At 35.5% G+C, this 12,586-nt stretch overlaps 2 protein-coding genes across 4 annotated transcripts in view; one reads left to right on the forward strand and one right to left on the reverse strand.

The window, feature by feature from the left end:
• Positions 1-221: 221 nt before the first annotated feature.
• On the reverse strand, positions 222-10,617 carry LOC112508239 (alpha-L-arabinofuranosidase 1-like). 3 transcript variants are annotated; one of them, XM_025113033.1, is made up of 19 exons: positions 10,312-10,617; positions 10,040-10,087; positions 8,181-8,388; positions 8,041-8,095; positions 7,304-7,515; positions 6,648-6,769; positions 6,410-6,557; positions 6,004-6,073; positions 4,924-5,069; positions 4,782-4,827; positions 4,647-4,699; positions 3,597-3,741; positions 3,392-3,510; positions 3,205-3,276; positions 3,020-3,123; positions 2,426-2,482; positions 1,843-2,041; positions 884-1,027; positions 222-425 (listed from the first exon to the last, which is right to left on the reverse strand). In XM_025113033.1, the coding sequence occupies exons 3-19, from the start codon at positions 8,349-8,351 to the stop codon at positions 276-278; spliced, it is 2,013 nt and encodes a 670-aa protein (XP_024968801.1). In that variant the 5' UTR covers positions 8,352-8,388; positions 10,040-10,087; positions 10,312-10,617; the 3' UTR covers positions 222-275. The 3 variants fall into 3 exon arrangements, with proteins under 3 accessions (XP_024968801.1, XP_024968800.1, XP_024968802.1); XM_025113032.1 differs by lacking the exon at positions 10,040-10,087; XM_025113034.1 differs by lacking the exons at positions 10,040-10,087; positions 10,312-10,617 and adding an exon at positions 8,790-8,946.
• A 1,277-nt stretch (positions 10,618-11,894) lies between these two features.
• The window catches only part of LOC112507690, a 5,364-nt gene continuing 4,672 nt past the window's right edge, over positions 11,895-12,586 (forward strand). The window contains exon 1 of the mRNA XM_025112354.1: positions 11,895-12,034. The gene's annotated coding sequence lies outside the window, so the exon portion shown is untranslated. The remainder of the gene's footprint in view (positions 12,035-12,586) is intronic.

Raw genomic sequence — 12,586 nt, forward strand, 5'->3', positions numbered from 1 at the left:
GCAACGTGTCGTGTTTCATGTGTTCCAAATAAAAATTATGACAGCCACGTACAACCCACAGGGCGTGTCTCGTGTGTTCCAAATAAAAAAATAATTTCGGACTCATCTGGTATCAAATGCTTGGATACATGGCTGCCTTGCACCCATTTGTACTCACCTGGAAATCAACAAAAAACCTTGCATTCCCATCCTGCCATCATCAAAAGGTAACAACTTCTCTCTCTCTTGAAGAACATTAATTTATTTTTAATTATAATTGTTATACAAATACACTTTTACATCGAGGATACATGCGAATCATCATCTGCTGTAATCTGTGTGATATCCGATTTCATCAATACATCAAAACAAGTTAAAGAATGTGGAAGGAGTACCAGATCCATATTCGTCCCAGTTTTCTCCACTAAGCTTTTAACAGGTGAAACCTGCATCATACATATGCCAATAGATTCACTTGTGAATATTTATCAATAGGTTTCCAGATTCATGCGTCAAGAATATATATGTGTTCAGCTTCCTTAGTTAAGGAAAGTATGTTTTGGTCACTGCATTACACAAATTTATTTAGTTAATTGTCATTTTGGCAACCATAATTTTTTTTGCTTATTGAAAGGCCCCATTTGGTTAGCCATAAGCTAATTTTTTGAATAGCTAACGTTTTAATAAGCTTCAAGGACTTCTTTCCAATTACTTTTTCAACTAATCTTTTTACATCATTTTATATTGACGTCAAGTTTATTGGCTAGCTTTGACTAGTTTATCAACTATCTATTTTGTTAAACAAAGCCTTTACCTCATCCTGGTTATGTTTTTCCCATTGATTTTACTTTTCAGACTTTCCATGGAAAAAAAAAAGACAGAACAGGAAGACCTGTGCAACTACCTTTTCTGGATTTGCAAATGAATTTTCATCCTTAACGTTTGTCGAGGAGAGAACAGTTTTTGATCCAGAAGAGTCTAATAACTTACGATCGAACCCATCAATCACTATCTTCAGATCAACTGGGCTGCTTCCAAAGTTTACAACCTAAAAAACAGTATCCAAAAAGTATACATTTACATACTCGAATAGTTTTGTGGAAGCAGGATGCAGATCATACCTAAATAACAGAATATGGTAATTTTCTTAACCCACTCCAGATTTAGATAAACATTCTGACTTTCTGTGGTCAAACACGCAATTTATGAATTCAAATCTTACCTAATTATCTCTTCTTTATGTTGAAGATTAAAAGGCTTTTCCATTACAATATGTTGGGTAATGCTGTTGTTTCCCTTTAAATCGAAAAAAGTTGTAAATAGATCTCAATGCTACAAACGACTTGTTTGACAAAAAGGAGAAAGGAGGGAGTAGTTGATCTTTCTTCTTAATCATAACCATTTTAATATAAACCAAACCAAACCAAAATAAACGTACACTACTCGTTGTAAGGACTAAGGGCATGCATACCTTTCCTCTACTGCAAAGGATCAAAAGGTTGTTTTCTGTAAAGGTAAATCATCTATAATATATCAGCTATAAATACACCCCAGTTTTATTGAGAAAAATTAATACCAAAACCGAACCAATCAACCTAATGAGTCCCACACAGAGTAGGGTAGGAAGTACGCATCTACCCCAGTTTTAAAGGTGAATCTAGTACTTCTGATAGTTCAAGATTGATCCACCATTTCAGTTTCCAAAAGTACTCTGCCATTATTTCCTTGAAAACTTTGTTTCTCTTTCTATCCATTTTGAAAATAGAAAGCTACTCCTTTGACAGTCAAAAGCCAAATTAATTGGATGGAGTATGATACCAACCCAAAATACTTTCATGTTGATAGCGCACATAAGTTGTTCACCTTTATTCTCATGTAGTTTCCCTTGTCCATGGGGTTTTGAAACAGAATGGCTGAAGCCTCAAGTGAATTAGATGAATTGGCTTGGAGCGTTGACTTAAGAAGCGTTGCACCGTTTGAATCTGAGAAAAAGTGTTGCATCCAATAACTTGGCGTCCCATACGCCTGAGAAGAATCAAAAACTATTGCATCTGGGTTCCACCTTAACAAAAGAAAACACTTCTCATCATTGAAATAATCAAATATTTCATTTTGCACATAACGTTCGACTTTGATATAAACCAAACAAAACCAAATGAACCGGTATACCCCACCTGGAATCTAAATAGGTGAAAAAAAGAGAAAGCTTGCTCAAATTTTATTTTTTACATAAAAGAAAATAAGAAAATGAGTTAGAGGTAAACAACAATCAATCAGGTGAACAAACGAACAAACAGAAGCAGAGACGATAATCACAAAATATAGGAATTCTCGACACTTTATAATGATGACAATATAGAATGGAAATTTGTTAAAAATTTATGGGACAGAGGGAGCATCTTATCTACTTAAACAAGAAGACACGGAGGGACTGAAAAAATCATACCGTCTGTCATTGGTATTCACAAACAAGGGTGCATAGCTTGCCATTTCAACAATATCACTGCAATAACGATAACGTTAGAACACTACTTCTTGGAAGAGTTTAAGAAATAAGAGTGAGAATCAGTGTAACATCTCCAACATGTGAACTAAGCGCTCAACAAACCCTTCAATATTTTGATGTTATTGTACATTTTAACTATGGAAAATTCTCTTTTGGAACCTATTATGGATTTTCTTTGAGTCAAAATAATTGTTGTACAATCTCTTTGAGTCAATATATATATATATATATATATATATATATATATATTCTATTATTATATTACAAGAAGATTGAGTTCACTTATTGAACTTCCAATGTTATGTAAAGTGAGGACTTTAACGGATTTCACTGCTTTACTGAATTTTGCTCATATAGGTAAGAAAAACTTGGAACAACCGGTGATTATAATTACTAACCGACTAACTAATTTGGAAAATAGTTACAATTCCGCCCTTGTTATACAACTGTTACTTACTGCTCAACATCAAGGAATTTGATTAAGAAATGTAAGTTATGATATATGTAAGAACATGTAAGTTTGAATCAGGGAACCTGTTCTTTTCTAAGCCAATAAGGAATGCAGCTTCTGCCAGTGCTGCTAAAAGACTTCCCCTCCCAGCATCATCTCCTGTCACAGCATACTCACTCACAAAAGCCTGAAATTATCATCACAAACACAACTTTATATAAGCATGATGGACGGATGTATGTATCAAAGAAAATGAAAATTAGCAAACCTTCGGGCCAACACGTGATGTACGATCAAAGGTATTAGCCATAGAGAACACGGTGTTTGCATTTTGGTAAATCTAACCACATAAATTGAAGCCAAAAAACATATATCAGTAATTAGCAAATAAAGATCATTTCATTTGGACTATATATCCAGCAAATAAAATGAGGAGATTGACCATAGAATCTTACATGAAAATCATACATATCTGCTGGATGATCTAATTGTGCGTTTGATCCATCGCAGTTGGAGATCATTTTGATGTCTGGATAAGCTTTTCTTATTGCAGCATAGAATTTAAGGTAATTTTCTGCATGTATTAGATTAATTTATTGTTTATTATTTGTTATATAGCAAGTAGTAACATCACCACTAGCTGTAAAAAAACATGCATACCACGATAATGTGGCTTCCAACAGTCTTCATTCCCAATAGCAACATATTTCAGTGTGAATGGCTCTGGGTGCCCCATAGCAGCTCGAACAGATCCCCATGTCGAATTGGGATCACCTCTAGCAAACTCAATGCCATCAAGGGCTTCCTGGATTCATAAGACTTTATTTTGAGCATAATATATATGGAATAGTACCACAATTGGGTTCAACTACAACATGATTATGATATCATCTATTAACACGCAAGCAATGCTCTTCAATGAATTGGAGATATTAGGCTAAAACACGTAATGCAGTAATCATCTGTACCTACGATAACTTTCATGATTATGATGAGGTGTCCGTGGAGACGCTTGACTAGGGTAGCAGATTGTGCGTAAGGACTATGTGGTTTTTGTGGTAGCAAAGCACTAGGATGGTCAACTTTCTTTATTTAGTTTAGAGGTTTCTTACCTTCTAGTATGCGTTTAATGTCCTTTTCGAATTCCTTTCCTTTATTTCATTTCTCTTTCCTTTTTATCAAACTTAGGAACAATTTTCTTTTTTCAGAAAAGAATATTCTCAAAACCTTCTTACAATCACTCATCATGGTCTTGGTAAGGTCTCAAAAGATGAAATTGGATCGCCATTGATCAAACAACTTTGAGAGTTTTTCAAATAGCAAGGTCTATGTATAGCCTTAAGCAATATCAGGTTTGTTTTTATTAATATTCTCACTAGTGTGAAAGTTTGGACAAGTGCATATGGATGGTTGTTGCATCTCATATAGAGGCATGGCATGCATATTGTTTAGAATTTCTAAACTGACTTATCGGTTTCTAGTTTTAGAAACCTTGATTCAGAGGGAATTCACATGCATAAATTGGAGATTCAAGTAATTATTGGGTATTAACGTGACCAGATACTGCTAGGGCCCATGTTACCTATGTTACGTATTATGATTTCGGACTTGAATATATATGCATAAATATATCTAGGTTCAGGTTCACACACATATGTCCACCTTCAATCATTTACAAGCATATAGAATGAGAAGGGTAATAGAACATACTTGCACAAAAGGCATAATGTTGGAGGGATCGACGGACTCTTGATGGCTGATTCCTTCAGATTCCAAATCAAAAAAAGTTCAATATAAAGCTCGGACTATAATCCAAATATTTTCTACACATGTGATTCATATTACCATTGTTGAATACCCATATTGGTGATGCACCTAAATCTTCAGCCAACTGTATAAGACCAAATTATTGGAATTTGCATAAAGCTGTTTAATTGACAAGAAATATCAAATATGTCCAAGTGAAATTATATGTATATCTTGTTACCTGGAAAAATTCAAAGTGCCCAAGTCCATCATCAGTCCAGTAAAACCATACATCACCAAAATGACCTGGTCTCTCCTCCCATGGTCCAACAGTTTCCTTCCAGCGAAATGCATTTCTCAGATATTCTCCTTCAACAAAGCATCCACCTAACGGCACATTTTTTTCAAGAAAAGTATGATCTCCATAAGTAACTTTGCATAGGGAATTTCTTTCACAACATCAATCTTATTTTTGAACCCATCCATCCTAGATCACATGCTAGAAAGAGAAAACTTGGTGCTCCAAGGCTCCCTGGCTTTCCAAAAGTCGAGGAGGGTAGACAGCCATTCTCTTGCATCTTACAAAAGACTGTTCCTATGATTCAAACTTATGATCCCCGTATGACAAAGGAGTAACCTTATCAACTGCTTCATGTCCTAGATCATATATATATATATATATAGAGAGAGAGAGAGAGAGAAAGAGAAAGAGAGAGAGAGGGAGGATCAAATGAGAACAAGGTCAAAATAAGAAAACGAGAAAATGTCCAAATCACATGTGATTTTACATGCCATTACGAAAAAGGTCAAAACAAGGGTGAGCGGACAACCTGACCCGCGACCTCAGATCGTGCCAAAGTTGTATAAATCACATGTGATTTTACACATGATTTTAGTGTGAAATCACATGTGATTCAGCCATTCTTATGTTCTCTTATTTGGTTACAGTTCTCGTATGAACCTGATTCTCTCTCTGTGTATATGTATATACATACATCAAAGCAGGGTAGTTCCGTAATTTAGTCATTAAGTCCCATCCCCTTCTTTTTTTGTCATCATATTTTGGTATGACAAAAAATTTCTGCTCCATTTGGGACAATGAAATTTTGTTCTGTAGTATCTTGTCCTATTGCAAGTCATGTTGATGCTAGTAGTAATATTAATTTTAAGTCATGTTTCATGTTTTCTTGGTTCTCGTTTGTTAATTACATTTAGAGATAATTCTCTTTCATCTTGTACTCAATGTGTGCGGTTTAGTTAATGTACCTACACCATCTACAGATAGAACACTAACACGTACAAAAATAATTAACATATCTACCTGGAAATCTGATAAATCCTGGCTTCATAGCTGCAACCATTTTATATAGATCATTTCGGAAGCCATGTCCCTGTTCCAACCAAAAATTCCATTAGAATCATATCCTGAAATATAAACTCAACATGAACTTAGATGGTCACTCATGATTCAACCATTTGATGACTCTGACACAGATGTCTAAAATGCCCTTCCATGATGACAAAAATATAGGATCTTGCTGGATCAAAGTAAAAACCATCAATACTTTACAATCGTGAGAAAAGGGCAAACACAAGAGGAAACGATGCAATTAACATGGAACATTCAAAAATAGGAATTGTTGATAACGTGGATGTGCTTTTTTTTTCTTGAAAAGGTTGGAAACATATTAGTGTACAAATATCAAGGACATTACAAGTAACTTTACCTTGAATGTATCAGTGGGCATTAACGAAACTTGATCAAACCACATGACTCCTTTTTTATTAGTCTTCAACTGTAGTCTAGAATTACGATTGCTCCCGTTTGCTTCCAATTTAACCTCCATCTTTGTCCAGTTCAGTACGCCACTTGCTCTGGAAAAACAATATGGAGGTGCTTTAAGTTCCATTGTCCAGAAAGGGTCTTAAAGGTTAACCAAGTTGGTAACGATGAATACAACTTACATGATGTTTGTATTAGCCAGTGTTTGCATGCCAATGGAGTCGGTCAATGACACTGAGACATTGATGGGTCCCAGTGATCGAATATACAAAACTAAATTGTAGGTCTTCCCTTGTTCAATATTCTACAAGAAAGAAAAAAAAAGGACAATTTCCACATGACTAGTGAATCTTTTGGAAGAAATAAACATAAAAGTAGGTTAAATAATCGACCATCCGTCCCAAGAAACAAATCCATCTTTCACCTTTTTTATTTTCAGAGTTATATTTTATCTTTGAAAATTGAAAAGCCTTATTTTGTGTATGTACAATATTGGTAAGTACTAAGTTTTAATTACCTAAGGAACAAGCCATAAAGAAATTGAATGGAAAGTAGTCTCCTTTTTTGGGAAGGAAGAAGTAAAACTACAAGTCATGCAAGGGAGTCCTGTTTTAGTTCTATTTCATCAGAGTCTGTTTAAATTTCTTGGGATATATGCAACAGCAACAGTTCTTTTTGGAGGGTAAAGCCAAGCAATGTTGATTCTTCTTTTTGGGGAATGGAGGTAGTAATGACTAGTCTTATATGTGTTCCACAAAATGGTCGAATGAAAAGAAATTGAACTTACATAAGAAATTTATTACGTATAAAACATAAAAATATGAATTATAATTCTTACCATTCCCCAATAGCCAGGATTATATATACCAACACCACCAACGGGACAAACATTGGCCCCATCATTGTCACAAAGCACCTCCATCCGAAGTGCAATGGGATTTCGCTTGAAACATGAAGAAAAGTCTGTTGATACTCTTAGCAACGAATCATCCCCAACTATTGACCACGGATCGATGATTGAAGGAGAATGTTGTCCTCCAGATTCAAAACCTAGTTTAAGAAATTACATGACAACACCTACAATTATCTATTTATATCAATATAGTTAAAAAAAACTATTTGATAATTAGTAAAATATCTAAATGCGACTTAATATGAGGAATAGACGAATCCCATAGACCAAAACCAATGTTATCATGGGCTAGACTTGGACCATTTCTCTTTCATATATGTTGGAACCTCCCTTCTCTCCTCAACGGCTCTTTTGATGAGTAATATGATTGGGTTCCACATATTTTCACATGGTAACGAAGCCAAATTCTACCAATCTAGGGACAACACTATGTGATAATTGATATTCTCACTCTGGCTAGCCCCTTCTCAACATTTTGGGACAATATGTGCCCATCTAAGGTACATTGGAGGGGACTGTTTTGGAGAGTATTCTGATTCTGACAAAATGCTATTAGAAAGAAGGTAACTTCGGAGCTAAACATTGTCAAAAAGAAAAATGTTGCATTTTTTTTAGTCAAAGGGAGTACTATATCACATTATTCTATACATTTGTGCACTTACCTCTATTGCTTACTAACTCCGCCCACAACCCACCCGCACCAGCATGGTTGATCTCCTGTGTAAGAGATCACAATAAGAACTTTGTTTCAGCCCGAAAAGTGAAATTCAGAAGTTCATAACAACCATAAGACAATATATACCTCAAAAAAAATGCCAAAAAGGCTTTCAGGCATCTTCCTTGTGGAAGTGTGAGAAGCATTTACAACCAGCAATGCATTTGTTTCCCACAAAGTCGCCGAACATCGGAACAAAACACAACACAGGATTAGAACGCCAAGCACGGGAGAACGTTGATCACAGCTTGTACCCATTACTTGTTCACAGGACCCTCAAAATCTTTCCACGGGCCTATCAATACAACAGGGAAGCAAGAAAAGGAACATATAACAAATTCAGTTACATTTGGAAAAAGTAGCAGTAAAGCATAAACACAAGTCCAGATTCTTTAACAGCGTACAGTCATCTCATTGCAATCATTATTTATAGAACTCTGGATAAGAGGCAACACGTAGGACCAGTTTTCAGTTTTTCTTTTCTTTTTTCTCTACTGATCATTGAAATGATGAAATTTATAGAATGTAGCAATTTTTGGCATCAGCTATAGACAAGATAATGCTGCCATCAAATGTGAGGTGCTTCACAAGTGAATATTCCTAATATCCATCATTTATAACAATATTTTTTTTGGTTTTCTCCTTATCTTTTCTTGCCTATAAATCAGTAGACCTCTCCATATAGAGTAAACTTACACGGGTTATCAAAATTTCTTAAACCGAAAATGGTGACCCTGTTGCAACCTGCACCAACGCTCCTTCAGTTAGGCTTGGAAGTCTTTGTACACCATCTTTTCAGAAGTGTTTTATGATAGTTTACAATAACTTTTGGGAACTCTTACACAGTTGAATCCGAGATTCATTTAGAATATGAATATTTTATTATGCTAAAATAAACTTGAATGTTTATGTTCAGTTTCAAACATATGAGAACAGAACTTAAGTACTGCTCTATCAACCTGGTTATGTACTCCCTCAGTTCCAAATCACCACAGGTCCTTTCTTTTTCCTCGTAAATTCTTTCTTTCTCCTCATAAAACGGAAAAGTTGTGAGCTTGGTAATTATATTGTTTGGCTTCATAGATTTACACGTCCCAAGATATCTGCAATAACTTCTATTCTTGGATATCACAAATTAATTGCAATGACTCCTTTCCGGGGAACTTTTAGGTAAACTACCTATTTGACCCTAATTTCAATGATCACAAATTCAGGAACTTTATATTTTGTTTCCCACACGCCGAGGACTTCATGGCAACGGTCAATCTACTCTTTAAGTTTAGAGATTGGATCTATGTACATCCCACCCTCCACAAACTCCATCTCCTGATTCGTTTGGTTGGTTTACCTATTTGACCCTATAAACATTGCAATTATTTTGGGACAAAGGGGCCTTGTGCTTAACTTCATATGACATTTAATGGAATTTTTTAGTATCAGGCAAATGTGTGAAAGACTCTTCGTAATCATAAAATAGAACATGAGATTGTTGTGATGGGAGAGTAAACATTAGAGGTACAACTCTGGGGTCTAGTTTATTGCTTCTGAATGCTTGTACTGTACAAACTGCAATTGCATTAATAGGTGATACTCGTGTGTGATAAAATTAACTCCGACAGCTCATTCCCACACTAACATTAGAAAACAAAACATGGCATAATGAATATTGGTTTCATCATCATAATGGCAAAAAATATAGATGTTGCTATATGCACTAATGAAAATGTAAAATGTAAAAAGTAAATCTGCCTGTAGAAGGAAGTTAGTAGGTAGGTTCCAAATTTTGCATATTTAGTATCAAGTGTACTAGTAGCCATCACCATCTTCTTTAAAACTAAAAATACGCATCAAACTTCTATGGTGAAACATGAATTACTTCTATTTGTAGAAAAAGGGGCAATAATAAGCGACTTAGAGAATGAAATGAAAGGGAAATAACACCATACCTAGATAGGAATGTACTAAATGTCAATTTATGATTTCTGCTTAACAAACTAAAATAAAGGCCAAAGTTAAATTGGGGAAGTCCAGGCTCAGAAAAATCTAAATCAAAATTACGGATGCAAACAAGCAATTGAAGGAGTTGCATTAATTATAAGCAAGACTACTCAATGATCAGAAAGAACAGAACTACAAAATCGTCGATTGACTTAAAATGGGTAAAGAATTAGCTCAGAAGAATAGCAAAATCCGATGATTATATTTAAGAAATGATTACCTAAACGGGAGAGAAACTCAATTTGATGCATGCAGCCCACAAGAGAGAGAGAGAGAGAGAATTGCAGTGACGAATTGAAAAGTGTGGAGCTTTAAATAGCAGAGAAAGTGAGTATGAAGAAAGAGTGAAGTGTTCGATCACCGATCAACGATCACGATCAACGATCAACGAGGTTGCTTAACAAGAAAAGATTATATTGGAAAGAAAAAAAAAAGTTGTTTGCATGAGAACCGAGAAGGATGAAGGAAGGTCGGAGGGAGGAGGGATGTGGGACATGGAGGAGGGTCTCTGTTTCTTTTTTTCTTTGCTTCAACGTAAGCAGGCCTTATCCCTTATCGCTTATTTTAGCAGAGATGTTTTGGTAAGCCTTGAAAGCGTCGTCAATCGGTTCAACAAGTCCCACCTTGCACGCCTCATTCTCCACGTTGCTTTCTATTCATTAAACTATCTAATTTCTTTTAAGAGATGGGGTGGTATACATGTTGGACCATTTGGAATATTCTTAAAACTCAATCCACATATTACAAAAATCTTTAGCCTAACTCATTTAAAATTATAACTCAACCGTTATAAGTTGTAGCGTGTTATACGGTTTGATAAATGAAATACGATAAATCTTATATATATTAAAGAAGAAACCACGTCCAGTGACGTGGCCTCTTCTAAGGCCTAAAAATTGATTTCTCTGCTTTCCCCTTTTCTCAAGCTTTATCAGTTAATATTTACTTAAAACCTTTCAATATTCACCGGCTTTCTTTTCCGTTTCCGTCTCCATTTCCACCACTTTCGTTGATCCGAGATGGTCGGAAGTGGGTTTCTTCTCTGCCATAGTTGTCATGGTTCCCGCCTATCGACACATCAATTCCTAAACCCTAGCTTTCTCTGGCTTTCTTTCTCTCTCTTTCTTCCCCCTTTTTTAATACTTTTTGTTACTTCTGGTAAGTAATTAAAGAAAAGAATACATATTTTTCCCTTGAATTTTGTAATGCTAAAATAGGCTATGGTTAATCACTGTTTTAATCGGAAGGGATCTGGATGGTGATTTTTCTTTAATTTTTTTTCGTTATTGAATTTGATTCAGGAAAGAAAAAGATTGGGTCTTTTTGAGGGTTTGAATACATGTCCATCAATCAACCAAGGGGTGATAAGAACGAGCCGTCACAGCACAGAAAATTGGGTCGATCCGATAACGCTGCCTTGCAAAGGAACTACTCCGGGGGTGGCGGGAAGGGCGGCGGCGGAGGAGGTAGTACCACCGCCCCACCATCCTCCTCTTCATCTTCTTCTAATAGAAGGTAAAACAAAATTAGGTTTTGTTATATTATCTATTCCTTTGTGAATTTAGGGTTTGTTTTAACGTATTTTTGTTTCAAGATATGATGTTTGTGATCTGTTTTGCAACCGCCAAAGTAAATAAACCAAACCCCATCGAGATCCCATTAGGTTCAGACCTTGCTCTTCTACGCTTCTCTGCACGGAACACGTGCAGGGCAACTAAACAAGACAACTGACTTCTTTTTTCCTTGCGAAGTGAAGAAGATCCGTAAGCGAAAAATCTGAGTTCAAGATTTCGATCGATCGAACCGACCAAAGATATAGATAGATATAGAGGAAGGGGATGGCTTTTATGGCGGTTTTGGAGTCAGATCTACGCGCGCTCTCCGCCGAAGCACGCCGTCGGTACCCGGCCATCAAAGACGGAGCTGAACACGCAATCTTGAAGGTTAATTTTACTTAAAAAAATGAATTTATGTTATCTTCTTTCCTTACGTTGCGACATTTCTGCTCGATTGATTTCATTTTTGCACCACTTTCATTGATCCGAGTATGGCCGGAAGTGGGTTTTTTCTCCAAAAGCCCTTAACAAAAAGTTAAACCAATATAATGCAATGGTTTTTCAGAGGTATCAACAGGTTGTAATTGTTAGTTTTTTGTTTTAGTTACAAATTGTCCATATATTTGTTTTTTTTTTCAATTATAATTATGCTATATTGTTGAAGAAAAACCCCATAGGTGTTGATTCTGTCCCTTGGTAACAGAAGTCAGGTCAAAGCTTTTGTTGGATGTGCATAGTGTGAGTTTTTGCAAGGAAAGCTTAAGGAAACACTAGATTCTTAAAGATGTTTATAAATTATCGAATTTTCATTATAAATTAATCATCGTTATAAAAAATAAATCGATAGATCAAACTATAATCCAAAGGTAAATTCGATCTCTAATAAGTTGTCGAAGTGTAAAAATACTCACACAAAGAGATAATAGTTCGAACGTTATT

Source organism: Cynara cardunculus (genome assembly GCF_001531365.2).
Source record: "Cynara cardunculus var. scolymus isolate 2C chromosome LG 2, CcrdV1, whole genome shotgun sequence".
NCBI classification, from domain to species: domain Eukaryota; kingdom Viridiplantae; phylum Streptophyta; class Magnoliopsida; order Asterales; family Asteraceae; genus Cynara; species Cynara cardunculus.